General features: G+C 37.2%; 1 protein-coding gene across 1 annotated transcript in view; it reads left to right on the top strand.

Annotated features, from left to right (window-relative positions):
• Positions 1 to 11,242, top strand: part of LOC121317181 (adenylosuccinate synthetase isozyme 2) — a 67,752-nt gene extending 56,510 nt beyond the window's left edge. The window contains exons 8-13 of the mRNA XM_041252844.1: positions 549 to 675; positions 1,274 to 1,428; positions 1,872 to 1,996; positions 7,836 to 7,933; positions 8,191 to 8,340; positions 9,849 to 11,242. Coding sequence (XP_041108778.1) covers positions 549 to 675; positions 1,274 to 1,428; positions 1,872 to 1,996; positions 7,836 to 7,933; positions 8,191 to 8,340; positions 9,849 to 9,901 — 708 coding nt within the window. The 3' untranslated portion in view covers positions 9,902 to 11,242. The remainder of the gene's footprint in view (positions 1 to 548; positions 676 to 1,273; positions 1,429 to 1,871; positions 1,997 to 7,835; positions 7,934 to 8,190; positions 8,341 to 9,848) is intronic.
• The last annotated feature ends 7,880 nt before the right edge of the window (positions 11,243 to 19,122 follow it).

Genomic DNA, 19,122 nt, shown 5'->3' with positions numbered 1-19,122 from the left:
TCAGATTTAGTTGAGAACTGGGTGTCACTGATGAGTAGGTAGACCTCAGTGAATCACTTAGAAATTAAGAGAAATAATGTCCTTGAGAATTGTATGATTTACAATACCAATTTTAATGCCTGCTAGAGAAAGAAAAGAAGAGTAATATACTGGTTCAGTCAATACTGATGAACTGTATATTTCTATACTGCAAATATGTATTATTATTATTATTATTATTATTATTATTATTATTATTATTAACAACAATCCAGTCTTTAAATAGACTTTAAATAGTAATGATGGTCCAATTCAATTTTTCCCCCTGTGGAAAGGCATTTTGGAACAGACAGGGTTCATGTAATGTATGATTTGTGTGTTAAGTAAAATAAATTCTCAAGCTGCTGTCGTTGTAGTACAAAATGCATTTTCTCACCATATGTTAATTGAATTGGACCTTAAGCCATGATAGTTCTATGAGAATACAATGCATGGTGTGACACAAAGCTGTTGTTACTATGTAATTGATATGTGACACTGCTCTCTAATCCGGTTTGTTTTGCCCTCAGGTGTATGTGGAGAGGATAAAGCCCATGGTGCGAGATGGAGTGTATTTCATGTACGAAGCTCTGCATGGGCCGGCCAAAAAGATCTTGGTGGAAGGCGCAAATGCAGCACTCCTTGATATTGACTTTGGTAGGATAGTTTTAGCCATAGTTTTCAGTGCTTATTGCTTTTACTGCAGTAAGTAATGAGCAAACCAAGTCATTACCTATTTAGAAGTTCATCTGTTAGGGTGTTTTGAAAAATGGTTTTGGTATCTTATGGAATTTAGCTACATGTTGCAGGTCAATGTCAAAATGATCTTCACTTGAGCCCAGGGCTTTCCATGTAAACCCTAAAGTAGAATTACACAGAGATTAAAACACGCCTAAAGAAGTCTGGGTGCATCTGACCTTTCTTTTGAAATCCCCTATCTCGGTTTACAATAGCAACCTTTTCAATGCAGCAATAAACTTAGACACAGCAATCATGGGTTTGTGCAACCAAGCTCAATTACCTCAATTGGTGTTGCATGCTGGCCTTCCTGATTTGTTCTTGTGTAATGGCATTTTACTTTCCAAGTATACACATTGTTGTGCATAACCAATAACTGCAACTTAAACAATGAGGAGAATAATTAATTAGTCCTTTTTTTGTTTTTCGAAACTGCCTCAATCAGTGGGACCTGACTTTCGATGTCTGTTGTCTCACTGTTTGTTTTCCTCACTGTTTGTGTAACTCATTGTTTCAGGTACTTACCCCTTTGTGACCTCGTCCAATTGCACAGTTGGGGGTGTCTGCACTGGCCTGGGGATGCCGCCCCAGAATGTGGGAGAAGTGTATGGAGTCGTCAAGGCGTACACCACAAGAGTGGGGATTGGTGCCTTCCCTTCTGAACAGAATAATGTAAGGAATACACTTTATTCTCAATGCACAAGAGTGTAGACATATTCTTTATAATTAAAGGGGTAAATGGAGCATCTGCATTAAAATCCCAGTATTAACTTTGGTCCAAACAGACCCCTGGCAACCTGTTTTAAAAATATGTATATTTTGAGGAAGTATATAAAACCTACTCCCCTTTTTTTAAAGTGTAATTTTAATTTTGAGAAATGCAATAATGGGCAGCAATTGTAGGTATGACAGGTTCAAGATTCAAGTTAGGCGAAAGCATTTAACACAGACATCATAAAATGGTAAGTGTACTGTTAATAAATAAATAAATACATAAATAAAATGCAAATTGAAGCTACTTATGTTAGTTTATTTTCTGGTTATTCTCAAAAGAGCTACAAATGAAGGTTTGCTCATGTTGTGACACATGCTTTTCTTACTTACTCCTGCATTAGGAGATTGGTGAGTTGTTGCAGACCCGAGGGAAGGAGGTTGGAGTCACCACGGGCCGGAAGAGGAGATGTGGCTGGCTGGACATGGTGCTATTGAAATATGCACACATGATCAATGGGTTTACTGCGTAAGTGAAGCAGTATAGTATCTATCAAGAGCCAAACCTGTACACTGGGGGTGCTAAGGGAGTGATGAGATCAAAACCATAGCATGAGTCATTCTGACTATAGATTAGACTTGGTGTTATATTGAATTTTATCTTGAATTTTTCCTACAGTTTCATACTGTATAAACAGTTTTTTGTCATCTGTTTATCGCCATACTCTGGCCATCTATAGCAAAGTATGTATTCCCTCAAATCAAACCATTGCTACCATACTCACTTTCCACCTCTTTCAAACAACAGATTGTCCTAAATGCAAAGCAAAAGATTGTTAAATATGGTGGTACAGTAAGTGCCCGTTAACAACTTACCCAAATCTTATTTTCTGAAGCATAGTAAAGTATATGCAGCACTGAAACCATGTTGCTGCTGTCCTCTGTAATCATTTTTTTCATTTTACCTTCTAAATTGTGTACAGTGGCTTGCGAAAATATTGACCCCCCCTTGGCATTTTTCATATTTTGTTGCCTTACAACCTGGAATTAAAATGGATTTTTATTTGGATTTCATGTAATGGACATACACAAAATAGTCCAAATTGGTGAAGTGAAATGAAAAAAATTTTCAAAAAATTCTAAAAAATAAATAACGGAAAAGTGGTGCGTGCATATGTATTCACCCCCTTTGCTATTAAGCCTCTAAATAAGATCTGGTGCAACCAATTACCTTCAGAAGTCACATAATTAGTTAAATAAAGTCCACCTGTGTGCAATCTAAGTGTCACATGATGTCACATGATCTCAGTATATATACACCTGTTCTGAAAGGCCCCAGAGTCTGCAAGCAAGCAGACACCGAGACCAAGTAGGCAGCATGGACAAAGTTGTGGAGAAGTACAGATCAGGGTTGGGTTATAAAAAAATATCTGAAACTTTGAACATCCCACGGAGCACCATTAAAGCCATTATCAAAAAATGGAAAGAATATGGCACCACAACAAACCTGGCAAGAGAGGGCCGCCCACCAAAACTCACAGACCAGGCAAGGAGGGCATTAATAAGAGAGGCAACAAAGAGAGCAAAGATAACCCTGAAGGAGCTGCAAAGCTCCACAGTGGAGATTGGAGTATCTGTCCATAGGACCACTTTAAGCCGTACACTCCACAGAGCTGGGCTTTACGGAAGAGTGGCCAGAAAAAAGCCATTGCTTAAAGAAAAAAATAAGCAAACACGTTTGGTGTTTGCCAAAAGGCATGTGGGAGACTCCCCAATCATATGGAAGAAGGTTCTCTGGTCAGATGAGACTAAAATTGAGCTTTTTGGCCATCAAGGAAAACGCTATGTCTGGCGCAAACCCAACACCTCTCATCACCCTGAGAACACCATCCCCACAGTGAAGCATGGTGGTGGCAGCATCATGCTGTGGGGATGTTTTTCATCGGCAGGGACTGGGAAACTGGTCAGAATTGAAGGAATGATGAATGGAGCTAAATACAGGGAAATTCTTGAGGGAAACCTGTTTCAGTCTTCCAGAGATTTGAGACTGGGACTGAGGTTCACCTTCCAGCAGGACAATGACCCTAAGCATACTGCTAAAGCAACACTCGAGTGGTTTAAGGGGAAACATTTAAATGTCTTGGAATGGCCTAGTCAAAAGCCCAGACCTCAATCCAATTGAGAATCTGTGGTATGACTTAAATATTGCTGTACACCAGCGGAACCCATCCAACTTGAAGGAGCTGGAGCAGTTTTGCCTTGAAGAATAGGCAAAAATCCCAGTGGCTAGATGTGCCAAGCTTATAGATACATACCCCAAGAGACTTGCAGCTGTAATTGTTGCATGGCTCTACAAAGTATTGACTTTGGGGGGGGGGGGGGAAAACTTAAGCACGCTCAAGTTTTCTGTTTTTTTGCCTTATTTCTTGTTTGTTTCACAATAAAAAAATATTTTGCATCTTCAAAGTGGTAGGCATGTTGTGTAAATCAAATGATACAAACCCCCAAAAAATCAATTTTAATTCCAGGTTGTAAGGCAACAAAATAGGAAAAAATACAAAGGGGGGTCAATACTTTCGCAAGCCACTGTAAGAACATAAATTGCAAAGACATTTTACTGGCTTTAGCTGCAGCAAAGTCCTTTATCAACATTTTATCAAATCTGAGTATTCAAAATTCTTGGCAACTTTGGTCTAACAGCATGGCCAGATTTGGTCTTTTTTGAGTCATTGTGGAGCGCAGATATGTCTTAATCAGTTTCAGCCTGTAAAAGCTGCGTCCCCCAGAAGTAACAGTCACTGGAATGATCTGCCGGCTAATCTGTTCTCATGCCTGTACTGCAGCATTTTCACAGGTCTCATACCTGCGAGGTGCCGACATGATGAGCTGCAGCTACAGCGTCAACCCCCTCCCCCCTTCAATTAATGTTTTGTGTTACAGTAAATATTTTTAACATGTACCCCATATCAAATCACACCCACACTAGTAATGTTTTGTAAAAAGGAAATTCTACCACATCTCTCTCATCCATGGCAAGACTCATAGCAGCCTGTAATATTATTTTAAGTTTTTCTTGGAAGAAAAAATAATTCTAAAACAAACGGGGGTTATTTTTGATGTGGGTAGATGTTGTTTAATTGTTTTATATATATATATATATATATATATATATATATATATATATATATATATATATATATATATATATATATATATACATACATAATACATACATACATACATACATACATACATACATACATACAGCTCTGGAAAAAATTAAGAGACCACTGCAAAATTATCAGTTTCTCTGGTTTTACTATTTATAGGTATGTGTTTGGGTAAAATGAACATTTTTGTTTTATTCTATAAACTACTGACAACATTTCTCCCAAATTCCAAATAATAATATTGTCATTTAGAGCATTTATTTGCAGAAAATGACAACTGGTCAAAATAACAAAAAAGATGCAGTGTTGTCAGACCTCGAATAATGCAAAGAAAATAAGTTCATATTCATTTTTAAACAACACAATACTAATGTTTTAACTTAGGAAGAGTTCAGAAATCAATATTTGGTGGAATAACCCTGATTTTCAAGCACAGCTTTCATGCGTCTTGGCATGCTCTCCACCAGTCTTTCACACTGATGTTGTGTGACTTTATGCCACTCCTGGCGCAAAAATTCAAGCAGCTCGGCTTTGTTTGATGGCTTGTGACCATCCATCTTCCTCTTGATCACATTCCAGAGGTATTCAAATACGCATGGAAGCTTTGCTTGAAAATCAGGGTTATTCCACCAAATATTGATTTCTGAACTCTTCCTAAGTTAAAACATTAGTATTGTGTTGTTTAAAAATGAATATGAACTATGAACTGTCTCTGTAAGGTCTCAAAGCCTTCAAAGCAAAGATACTATCATGAAGACCAGGGAGCTTTCAAAACAACTCTGGGATAAAGTTGTGGAAAGGCACAGATCAGGGGAGAGATATAAAAAGATTTCAAAGGCATTGAATATCCCTTGGAGCACAGTCAAGTCGATCATTAAGAAGTGGAAGGTATACGGCACCACCCAGAATCTACTTAGAACAGGCAGTCCTCCCAAACTGAGTAGCCGGGTAAGAGGGGCATTGGTCAGAGAAGCCACCAAGAGGCCAATGACAACTCTGAAAGCCCTACAGCATTCCATGGCTGAGATGGGAGAAACTGTCCATGTGTCAACAATAGCTGAGGTACTCCACAAATCTGGCCAGTGTGGAAGAGTGGCAAGAAAGAAGCCATTTCTGAAAAAAAGCCCACTTCGAATTAGCAAAAAGGCATGTGGGAGACTCTGAAAAGATGTGGCAAAAGATTCTGTGGTCCGATGAAATAAAAATTGGCCTAAATGCAAAGTGTTACGTCTGGTGCAAACCCAACACAGCACATCACCCAGGTAACACCATCACTACTGTGAAGCATGGTGGTGGCAGCATCATGCTATGTGGATGCTTTTCATCGGCTGGGACTGGGAAGCTTGTAAGGGTAGAGGGCAAAATGGATGGAGCTAAATACAGGCAAATCCTTGAGGAAAACCTGCTTCAGTCTGCAAAAGACCTAAGACTGGAACGGAGATTCACCTTTCAGCAGGACAATGACCCCAAGCACACAGCCAAAGTGACACTGGAGTGGCTTAAAAACAAGAAAGTGAATGTCCAAGAGTGGCCCAGTCAAAGCCCAGACTTGAATCCGATTGAGAATCTGTGGCAAGACTTGAAGATTGCTGTCCACCAACGATCCCCATTCAACTTGACAGAGCTTGAACAATTTTGCCAAGAAGAATGGGCGAATATTGCACGATCCAGATGTGCAAACCTAGTAGAGACTTACCCCAAAAGACTCACAGCTGCAATTGTGATTCTACCAAGTATTGACTCAGGGGGGTGAATACTTATCTAACCAAGACATGTGAGTTTTTTTTTTTTTTTTTTTTCATTAACTGTTGTTTCACAATAAAAATTCTCTTGTCTCTTCAAAGTGTTGAGTGGGTTGTGTAAATCAAAGAAAAAAAAATCCCATTTAAATGCATCAAGATTTCAGGTTGTAACACAACAAACTGTGAAAATGTCCAAGGGGGTGAATACTTTCTATAGGCACTGTATATATAATAAAAATAACTGTACGTATAACTACGTAAATAAATACAACAGAATTTGTACGATATGCTATACACATAAATACATGTTTGTATAGATCTTTTTCTCTTCTTTGGAGCAGTAATCATACGACAGCTTGCCTCTGATCCATAGGTCCTTCAGATTATATCAAAATTTAGCAGGACCAGGTGGTGATCGTGGCATTTTTCGTCCAAAAATCAAACCTGAATTTCACATTTTTTTTGTCGCAGCGATTACGCTCAAGCGTGAAAGGTAGTATTCCATCCATAGGTTTGATTATTTTTTTTTTTACTCTGGAAAACACAGCGAATAAACGCTATAGTGTGGAAAACCCTTTAAATAGCAAAACTTAACAAATGTACATTATACAAAATTAACTCTGTGAACAAAAACAATAATAAACAACTTGGTTTCACACATTGTTTCCCATGTAAAAACATGCGCTTTGAATGTTCTGCTGACAAGCTTGTTCTCCAGAATAACCTGAGCGTTAAAGCCAATTGAACCTGAACTCATTTTTCTCTTCTGACTCATTGTACAGAGTGCACTGATAGTGTGACCAGCTGCACTTGGTAGTTGCGAAGGAATGAATGAATTATCTGTTTCTAGTCAGAGTTCAGTCACATGAAACAACACTGTCGAGATATCCACTAGTCTTTTTTAATAGTTTGTATTCCTTTTGGTACTGGTAATAAGTGTTGAGTTACAAGTAAAGTGTGTTGTCGAATTAAAAAAAATAAGAGGCAGAATGCATATATTTAATATGGAGAAAATTCGCGACCAAGATTGTCGAATTAAGCGAAGGTGTCGAGTTAACTGAGGTTGTACTGTATATATTCTATTTTATATTCTATTAATATAAATTTGTCCCTATTTGCTGTAGCTTTTGTTAGAAGAAATCTGTTCTTTGCTATCAGTGCTTTGTAAATGAGTCTAGTGGTATAACAAACTGGACTATATATGAATAGCTTTGCCAGTTTGAACTTAGCTGTGACTGAGCTGTGTCTGATGAAGGAATTAGATACTGTTGTCAGCTCTACCCACCATTCAGCCCTGGGCCTGACCACAAATTGCACTGAATTGCATGGTAGTTCGATGATGAGGACTATTGTTTACAACAGCACCTAGCCCTGTCAACAGTAATATGTTTAGGTGTTACTGTGTAATGATAGGATCAGTTCAGTAAATACCCGTCCATCCTTTCCTGTCTTTCAGCTTAGCTCTAACCAAACTGGACATCTTGGATGTGTTTCCAGAAATAGAAGTTGGTGTTGCCTACAAGTTAAACAATGAATCAATACCTCACTTTCCAGGTAAAAATAAAAACCCCTTTTCTACAAGTCACTAATAAGTTGAATTTAACCTCTAGGAACCAAATGCTGTGTAATGTGTATGTAAATAATAACAATATACTGACTGGATAGCGGGTGCCTATGCAACTGGTTTGCTGAGTGCATAACAGCCATCTTACTATGTGCTGAGGAAAAGGTTGAAGTTTGAGTGCTCTTTCTTGATGTTATTGGCATTGATGCTAGTTTTGCTCTTGTCTTTTTTCTTTGTCTTCCTTCAGCCAATCAAGAGGTCTTAAACAAAGTAGCGGTTGAATACGTCACCCTACCCGGCTGGAACACAGACACGACCAGTGCTAGGACATTTGAGGAGCTGCCAGAAAACGCACAGAGATATGTTAGGTTTATTGAAGAACACCTTGATGTGCCTGGTAAGTGTGTGTGTGTGTGTGTGTGTGTGTGTGTGTGTGTGTGTGTGTGTGTGTGTGTGTGTGTGTGTGTGTGTGTCACAGCGCCAGGGTCCTAGGTTCGATTCTAGCCTAGGGGTCTGTCTGTGTGGAGTTTGCATGTTCTCCCCATGTCTGCGTGGGTTTTCTCCAGGCACTCTGCTTTCCTCCCACAGCTCAAAAACATGCTGTTCAGGTTGATTGGTCATTCTAAATTGTCTGTTGTGTGACAGTTTGTGCTACCCTGCAATGGTCTGGCATCCCATCCAGGTTGTAGTCCCGCCTTGTGCCCTGTGTCTGTCAGGTTAGGCTCCGGCTCACTGCAACCCTGTAAAGGATTAAGCGGTTAATCATGGGGAGGAGAGATATATATATATATATATATATATGATAATATACTCTATTAACCGATATATATGATATTAAGGAGATATATATATATATATATATAATATATATATATTATGCACATAACCGAATAGTAATTTAACTATTGGAATATTAATTTAATTTATGAATGACAAGTTGCCCAACCCACATGATTTAAATTAGAATGAAAACATTTGTACCATAACTATAGCTCAATATTGTTCTTGAAAGCATCATAATCGAGAGGTGTATGGAGGCTGCCTGTCTTTCTGTCCGTCCGTCATACTGTTTATCTAAATTACAGTTTTACATACATTGCCTGACCTCTTTATTGGGACCTGTACCACCATTTGCCCTGATACAGCCTTGACATGACGTGGAATATCTGCACAACGTACTGTAATGTATCTGAAGGGATGTTAATCCATTCAGAGGAAGGCAGTCGATCGCGATGAATGCATATTTCAAACTTAATTAATTGGATTGAAATCAGAGGGCTGTGGTGGCCATGGAAGATTCCTGAAATCTGTCATGCTGCTAAAACTATACTCGCTCAATTCTGACTTGGTGGATTATTGTCTTCGAACTAGCTGTCGGCTTCAGGTACAAACACAGCACTGTTGAGTGGCCTTTTTCTGTAACAATGCTTAAGAAAACCATGGAATTTATTCAGCCTTCCAGAGTAATCAAGAAACCCAGGGTATACCTGGAGAACATGTCCCACATCCAAGTGAAATCCGGTTGGGTAGACCAATCCTAGTAAAGTGGTCCGGCAGAGAACTGCTTTCCAAGGATAAGAAAATTGCTCTTGAAATTTTATAGCAAATAGTGTCTGTCTAGCCACTTTTACATGTGCATATGGTCATAGGTCACAGTGATTTCATTTTGCATGATACTGATGACAACTGTAATTTTGTATTTACAACTGTAAAAGTGGTTGTATGTTACTTCCCATTGGTAAAAACTAAGAATCTGATCTTGCATGCTGAAAACCTAAAAAACAAACCATCAAAAAAAAAAACCCCACAAACTTGGAAACATGAGATAGATGATGATGATCAATCCCTGTGTTTTTTCTTTTTGTTTTTTTTGTCGTTCCCCCCCCCCCCCCCCCCCCCCCCAAGTCAAGTGGATCGGTGTGGGCAAATCTCGAGAGTCAATGATCCAGCTGTTTTGAAGACTTTGCTTCCTTGTCACCAGCAGCTTCTTTGGGATCTGCAAAGAGAAGAGGGGTGGGAGCATACAGACAGTGTTGCATGTAGACATTTTACCAGTGTTGGACATTCTAGTATTCATTAGCAACAGAATCCTGTAGTGCAATAACATTGACTCATAGGAGTGATAGTCGTATCCGCAGCACACTCCTTGTACAGAAATCTTTTTTTTTTTTGGCGTTGGATTAAATTACCAAAAACATTTCACTCTGTAATACTGTGTTACAGCATTTAGCTGTCCTCCTGGACATTTTTCTTGGAATTATAACCCATGTACTTAAAATAGCTTATAAAGGGTTGTATTTTCAGTTATAGGAATTCATAGGTTTCCTGACATAAATGCCAAAAACCATTATAGAAAAATCCCATTTTTGTAATAAATTAGTCACAGTTGCTTTATATTTTGAGGCTTTTATTACTGCTCCAAGACAATTAATACAACCCATAAATAAAACTTGTAGTACATCTTAAAATAGTACTTGAAACACCCTTGAGTTACTAAAATAAATGAGTTTGTTTTACAAGGTTATCACAAGCTCATCCTAGCCTTGGATTAACTACAATTTAAATCTAGCTGTCTAGCACATATGAGTTATTAAGCAACTGAAGATATTACTAGTACAAATGATACGTTAATCAGCCTAATGTTCTAGCATAATTCTGGGTTATAGCAATAGAAATGGGTTTTTCAGTTGACTCGTCTCCTAGTGCTCTATTACGGCAGCTGTAGTCTGAGGGCACACTAACAAATTTTAGGTGCCGAAAGATTTTCTGTTAAATATTTTACTGTAACTTTAAACATTTAATTTAATATAGACGTCAAGAACCATTAGTCAGTGTAATTAAGTAGACATACGTGGTTTGGGTTAAAAAGCTAGGAAATGTCTGTGAATAAAGGGGGTTTCAATGCATGTACTGTTTTTTTTATGTGTCCTGAAATGGGTTGTTTCCAGCTTAATTTTAAATCTTGAGGGTGGTGTTGAAAGCAATTGGACTATGAAGGTGTAATGGCTTAGAGATACTTAACACTCATTTAGACAAATAACATTTTTGTCCCTCGTCATTTTGCTAAATACTTGTTTAAGGCTTTTTTACATGCTTTAGTTTTATTCGGGTGAATCCAATGTATCCTGCCAGTACACTGTAAACATGGCCCATTGCCCTGGTTTTACCAAGACTTTTTGGGTGTCTAGGTCCTAATGCAGTACTGCACAGCTATGGCTAAAAAATTTGCATCACCTAGAATTTTAGAATTGAGTCTAAAAAAAAAAAAAAAAAAACCTGATATGAACATAAGTTAGATACTTTTATTTAACATCATGTAATCAAGGAAACTACAAAATGACATCACAAAAGTCTACAGGAAGCCATAATAATAGTACAGTATTTCATGTTAGATTTTGAAATGTCACATTTTTTAATTTGTCAGTTTTTGTGAAGTATATGGAAAATTGCAAAGCGTTATGTAATTCAATATGTTAACGTAACATTATTCAGCAGGTTTCATTCGACTTTATGAAGCAAAATTGGTTCATTCTACTGGGTGATGTGAAACGTTTGGCCATAGCAGTGCATGTTGCACAGGAAGTTAATTGTGTGGTGGCAAGAGGATAAATGGACTTCACCCAAGCCAAAGTAAAAAAAAAAAAAAAAGTTTTGAGAGCAAAATGAGAGCTTTCTGGAAATGTTGTGTTAATGATAATTATCCCTTTTTTTTTGGGGGGGGGGGGGGGGGGGGGGGGGGGTGTGAATATGGCAAAATATTTTATTGTAAAAGTGGTGTTATTTTTAAAATTCCTAGCAGATAAATGCCCAGTAGTTCAAAAAGGACAAAAACACACCCTGCTGCATTGTGGGTAACATTGCTGTGGACTAAATCAGATAATGCAGTAAGTGAGGTGAGATACTCTTTTAGAACAGACTTGCATTCCGTACACTTGAAATACTGAAGAGGCTTGTGACATTTTGCTGCTTCTACTTAACAGTTTGCTTATGAAAGGCAGCTGCCCACAACAACAGCTTTAGACAACATTGCTTTAAACAAAAAATCCATACATTTTCCCCACTATACACATCTGTTTCCCTATATAGATCTTAAATGTGCAGTTTTGAAGAAACTCCTGTTTTAGCAAACAATTCTTTTCATTTTAAAACGTAGCTGGTGCTACACTAATTAAAGAAATCCTGTTCGCATGCCTTGCTTCCAGGTACTGTTGCACTTTCTTGGTCATTTCACCTGGAGAGTGCAATTGGTACCACCTGACGGGGCCGTCTTTTCTGTCAGTAAGCAATCAGTTGCTTCCCCAATTTGACTGACATGTTTTGCAGCAAGTAAGATATTTTGACCCAGAAGACATTGCTGGGGTGAATGGACCTAGGAAGTAAAGCAGACTTCTTGAAAAGCAAGGCAAGCAAAGTTAGAACTTTCATTAATCTAGTGTTCTACCAAATGTCATGTCTCAAAACTGCACATTGGTGACCTGTATAGTGAATGGACAAGAGAGGTAATATTTATGATAATATTTGTGTTGGCAGCAACCACTTAGAATTCTGCAGTGACGTTCATATAGAAATTATAAAAACCACCTGAGAACAAGGTTTGTTTTGGGGGCTTTAAAATATGTTAATAATTTTACTACACACAACACCGTACACAATGTATTATTTTGTAGCTTCTTTTAACACTAAAAGGTTTATTCACTAGAGGTTCCTTTTCTACGTCAGTTGTGTATGGTTTGGGTTAATATGGTTTTGGACAAGATTTGAAATGCATGTCAGACACTTACCTATGTGCCATTTCTGGACTGTAAGGCCAGTAATACAGCTATGAATATTCCCAATGACACAGTAAACAATAAATATAAACAACTAGTTTGGCTTGTGAAACTTGCATGATTAAAGTTCAAACACGATTTTTTTCTTAAATAGGCATTGAGGGGAACCAGACACAACATAGTAGATTTTTTTCATTGCTGAAAAATCATATTTTTCCATGTATTCATGTACGCATTTATAAATCATCCTTAAGTACAACTAACATATTTTCATGTTATGGTTTAATGCAGATTTGCACAAATATATTGCCTGTATCTTTTCTCTCTCTAGGTGTTTGAGCTAGCGTGTTGTATTGTAATGCTGCTGAATATTTAACAGTTTTCTGGGTTCTAATCCTGCAGTTGCACTATAAATTCTGTGTGTGTGTGTGTGTGTGGAGGGGTCTGTTCATGCTGGGGAAGGGGCAGCAGTGTGCAGAACGATATAGGGGAAGGGTGCATGTATTCTCATATTCTGTACAGTCTGTTGGCCTTTCTCTTTGTAATTTAAGACCGCAATATTGAACTCTTTTAAATAAAAAAAATGCCACAAAACTAATCGGGATAAAAATAATGGGTTCATTTGCGACAATAAAATCTCTTGAACTTGGAATCTGTTCTGTTTGTAGTGTTTTATCCAATGTAATGTTATGTTATCCACACATATCCATAATAGGGTTAAACTTATAAGAAACCAGTCATGTAGGTACATACTTTGGATAGTGCTTTAACCCTTTGCAGTCCTATGTGGGACCAGGTCCGACATTACAATTTTCCCTTTTCAGTCCGATATCATCAAAAAGATGTAAAGCACAGATCTCTTGTTGTTTCTCCGGAAAAAGCAGAGAAAACCTTTCAATGGCAGAGTGAGACTGACAAGAGCCGAATGAAGCCAAAAAGAAAGGCGTATCTGATAGCCCCATGCACCACAGAGATAACACGGACATAAACAAAGGAGACAGCTGCTTCTGCATCCAGCGCTTGAAGAATGTCATGGACATTTTCAGATCTTTTTGAGATGTTATAGTAGTACAATAATGACTTGGATCGCATTATTGAGTAGTTTGGTGATAAAACGAGTGATCAGGAGAGGATTTATCAGTATGCACGTCTATAAAGAGGTATGTGAAAAATACAGTGAACAAGGGGTGGGGCTTGGCTGGAGATACAGTACTGAATGCACGTTTGCTATTCAATGCCTTTTAAACCTGTTTTACTCTAAAAATTATATATATTTTAAAGAGCGTGCCTGACAAGCGCTGAATAAATGGACCGCTAAGGGTTAATCGGTTTTACTCTATGAAGTATGTTGTGTTAAAGTTATGGGTAAAATAACAATTAGGAACATATTTAATAATGTCCGCAAGCATTTTTTAAATGTTTGTTTCTCTGAAAACTTGTGACATGAATGTTTGCTGTTTAATGCAATAAATAAATGTCAAATCACCAATGTCACACTTTAACTATTTAATACAGTGGGTTGTGATGATTGTAGTAGTAGTTAATGTTCTTGCTAAATACTGTTCTGAGGGGTTCGTTGACACACTTTGTTCTGTTGAAGTAATCTACGTTGATTTTTTTTTTGTGGGGAGGCGGGTGGGACACAATTCTTTGAATGCAACTCAGTAGAAGGTCAAAAAAGGACGTCCTACGTTGACTGGTCTTGCATTTGGGGAAAAAGCACATCCTGTCTGACATTGGGAAATGGTCCTTCTCCTTGGCTCGGAAAGCTTGTATCAGCAACTTGTTTTCACGTTGTTTCTCAGAACTATCTTTTGGGGCCAAAGCATGATAACTGCTACAAAACCTATCGGTGTTATCTTCTTGTTTTAAAAAAAAAAAAAAAATAATAACAATAAATAAAAAAAGGATCTGTGCAAGATAAAAATACTACAATACCTATGTTCTTACAACAGTTTTTTGTTTGTTTATTTTTTAATAATTTGTTGTAATGTTACATTACGAATAATGGTCCAGAGAAAAGAGTGAAAAGATTGTTAACTTTTATTGAACATTCTTTTTCTATGTTCACAAGGTTACGTGTTAATTTAAACATGTTTGCTTAATTTTAAGAGATTTTTTTTTACTGTATCACATTTTCATATTGTACATAAACAGTGTCTTTAGGGTCAAAGTATGTTGCTTGCTGCAAGTCAGTCAATAGGGGCAGAACTTTATTGACTAACCAGCTGCATCCCCTAATGAAGAGATGATAACAGTCAAACAAAATTTTCTTAAAATACATGTTTACAATAAGAGGTGCTTTTTTCAAAACTGGACATTGGAGACCTACATAGCGCATGGACGTGCACGACAGGTAAGATTTATTAATAGCTGGGGGGGAGTGAATGTGAAGTTGATTTTAAACTCGCCTGATCTGAATGTGCTTTGAAGAATAAATCAGCATTCCAGACTTTTTTGTTTAAACTTATTACAACTAAAGATCACATTTTAAAAAAGTTTAAAGAATCCAAAAAATGTGAAAAGAAACTGGTGATCCAGCCTTCAATTACATACCTAATGTGCATAGTTTACCAGATAACGTATTTGAAATGAGTCAAACCCAAATGTATTGATGACAAAGATGTTTATGTTTAGATGCAGTTAATTCTGTTTTGTATCAACATGCAGGCTGCGAGATGTCTTCTAGAACTCTCTGAGAGGTCCACCATTTGTTGATGGCGTGTATTTTCTGAAATCATTGTCTGAAAAAAAAAAAAGTAAATCCTTTATACTCAAAATAAGGACAACGTCATTGTCAGTGTTCTAATGCTTCAGAATGATTGGTTAAACCTGTAGTGTTTTTTTTGTTTTACAATTGCTAAATATAGCAAAGCCTCAATGTTCAAGAATGTCATGCTGGGCCCTAGCATTCATTTTGAACAAAGGGATATCTTTTGCCATGCATTTCAGCAGATCTGTTTCAATAATTAGGTTCAAATGTCATTTGTCTTCGTTTTTGCACCTTCATTACCTTGTTATGATGTTTGCAATTATTCTGAATGACTTGCGATTATACATAACGTTTTAATAACTACTATGATTTGCAATAAAAACTTACAGTAGATCCCAGCTTCTAAAGCAAAATCTTCCTGGCGGGTTGCTTGTATTGGTTCCCCGTTTGCTGTCTGTTTAGTTTTTCCTTTAAGTTCAAGTTTCTGCAGAACCTGAAGGTCATACGTATAGCTGGCCTGGAATGGACTGTCAGCCTGACGTTGGCTGGCCGAGGGCAAGGACGAACATTTCATACCACTAGTAAAATAAAAACCTTCATTAGCATGAAATCTAATACTTTGGACCAAACAAGTGCTGAGTTTTGAAAATAAATAAATAACACACTGTTTTGCATGCTGAGAGATGAGACAGGTGGACTATTTCAAAACTAATTCGGGCTTTTGAGTTTGTAATGCATTATTTAATGTAGTAGAGTTGTGGGTTAAAAAGACTAGTAAATGTTGCAGTTAAAGGGGGAAAAGTTAACCTTGTATTACAATTATATCAAGCAAGAAATAATTTATAAAGAAGTTTTTAAATACCAAATAAATAAGTAAATAAAATGACAACTTATTACCCATCCTTTCTGTTTGGAACATTTACTATTTTCTTTTGGTTTGCCGTTTAAAGTATTTCTGAGCGGCCTAAATTATGTGTTTGTGCTGAATATGAAGTTTTAAGCAGGTGACTTCACTACGGTACTACGTAGAATCAGTATTGCAAGTCTGAGGTCATGAAGGATTGAGATGTGCTACAGCATACAGCGTACAAGAAATCTGCACTTTTGATTGGTTGAGACATCCACAGAACTAAATGAAAGATGTAATGGGCCAGTATTCATATACTTGACCTTGTGGTACTGCTTTTATTTAGGCTTTGGGAAGTGAAAACTGGTAGTACAGATCTGTAATGTGAATCTATATAGTAGTTAATTTTAGGGTCTTCATTTTAAAAATCTGTTAGCGCACTACATGGTGGACTCGATTATATGCTTTGATTTTGGACCAATCTTCACAAAACTTTTATTATGAGCCTCCTACGAGACATAAGCTAATTTCACTAAGTTATACCTTCAGTAATAGTTGTACTATTACAATTTTGTTGTTAAATAGCGAGAAGTGTTTTATTTTAATACAGCTCAATGTTTTGCAGTATGGGGCAAAATTAATAAACCCCCAATTACAATTTTCAAAAGGATCCAAACTGATTTCCTTTTAATTAACAGGGGCAAAGATGGGATTTCAAGCCAAAATGTAGGCAGGAAAAACAAATTCACATCTACTGAAACATTTGAACTGCTTTTTCTTTTGGTGATCACTAGATTTTTCAGTTGTCTTTTTCCAACTTGAAAAGCATAGAAATGTTTCCTTTGCACCTACTGCCACCAAGTACTGTATTGATTGGTCGACAATGATAGGGCTATTAGCATTAATTCTAACACAAGTATTGTTATTTAATTTTTATTTAGTTATTTAACTGCTGTATTTTGAAACAACCATTCTACCATTTTGGAAGTAAAACTTACGAGGGGTTATGGCAAGAGAAACTACAAAACACTTAATAAATGAAGCTCCAATAAAAATCATGCTTACAACGTGTCTCTATGGTTACACAACCTGTTTGTGTTAGAAAACTGATGCTACTGCCTTCAATTTATGTCAAAGTTCAACCATACAAATACAACTTACTCACTGTTTTAATAGGGCTGATTTGCTGTTGTAATACAGAGAGAGGCAGTTTTCTGTGTATTAAGGAATGCACAATTGAAATAGTTACATTTTAATATTTCTTTTTGTCTGGTCTGTTAATTTTTTTTCTATTTTCAGAACTATGTCTTGTTTCAAACATGTCCTCCTATTTGTTTCTCAAATAATGGTTTTACAAGAAACATTTGAGACATTGCAGATTTCAATGAAAAGAAAAGATTGTCAATCATTTTTTTATTTTTTTTTTAATTTCCATAGTAACTTTATACAGTACTTTTTACCATTGCATAATGAGGGCCTGTGCATAATACATTAAGCCTTTAAGCCACAAGAATTACAAAGTCGTGTGCTGTAAAGAATAGGACAGGTCACACAATCATCTCTCTGAACCCAAAGCACAGGTTTTTTACCAGGCAGACAGAACAAAAGAATTAGTAGTTAAACCGTTCAGTACAGCTCAACAGTAAATGCAGATAAACTGTGTGGAACAGATAGGAGCTTAGGATTCCCAGCATCCGGAGAGAGAGACCCCCCAGCTGGAAGTTTTTTATGCATCAGGAAGGGGAAAAAGCAGTCATGGTTGTTACAAAGTACAGCCAGCCCCAGTGACAAATCTCTTTTCTTTATCTTTTCTTAAATACATTCAATGTTGTTGCACTGTAGAAAAAACAGCAACAGAAAGAAAAATGTGTCTCAATAAGTATATCTCCTGGCCACACAAAACATGTACCTGTATGTATTTGTTTGCATCATCAATGCAACTGCATGTGGCTTTGAAAAGTGAGTATAATTAAATATTAGGCTTTTGCTCCAATGTTGGACTTTTTGGGCTCAAACTCATTATGCCATACCTGTTTGACAAGTTTCACACTTCATTGTGCAAGCAGTGGTTAAGCAACTGAGAAAGGTATTTTCTTCTTAAAATGAAGTCTTTTAAAATGGCTTCTGGGATACACATGCTTTGTTTTGGATGTTATTTTAATTTTAGCCTGAGGAAAGTTACTAGAGATTATCCAATCTATATAAATCCCTAGACAAGCCTCTCATTCACCACCTCTACATGGGAATTATACCCCACTTTTTGAAGTCTTGGACGAGCCTCCTCAAGGGCGGCTCTCAGTGTGACAGAGGTGGACCCCAACCAAACAAATACAAACCACATATAATAAAAGCACTCCTGTCCAGTGAATTTGTGCTTGTGCAGGACAGTTTTGCCAGGGTTCTAAAATCTTTACCTTTGTGTATGATAAGAATGCACTCGTGCTAGTTGGCCTGGATATATCCCCTCCACATCTCTGCCACGACGAAGGACGCTGAGGAGACACACAGAATAAATACATTTTGTTTGCCTATGCTGCTATTTTTTAGTGGATACATATATCTAATAGGAGGCTATGTGGTCCAGTGGTTAAAGAAAAGGGCTTGTAACCAGGAGGTCCGTGATTCAAATCCCAGCTCACTCACTGACTCATTGTGTCATCCTCACGCCCTCCTTGTGCTCTGTCTTTTGGGTGAGACATTCTTGTGAGTGACTCAGAAGCTGATGCATAATTAACACAACCTTGTCTCTGTAAGTCACCTTGGATAAAGGTGTCTGCTAAATAAACACATAATAATAATATAAATTAGGGAATTTACAATAAACAATTGCAGTTGTAGAGCAAGCAGTGA

Source organism: Polyodon spathula, chromosome 6 (genome assembly GCF_017654505.1).
Source record: "Polyodon spathula isolate WHYD16114869_AA chromosome 6, ASM1765450v1, whole genome shotgun sequence".
Lineage (NCBI taxonomy): Eukaryota > Metazoa > Chordata > Actinopteri > Acipenseriformes > Polyodontidae > Polyodon > Polyodon spathula.
The sequence above is the reverse complement of the archived record's forward strand: the minus strand, read 5'-3'. Positions and strand labels throughout refer to the sequence as shown.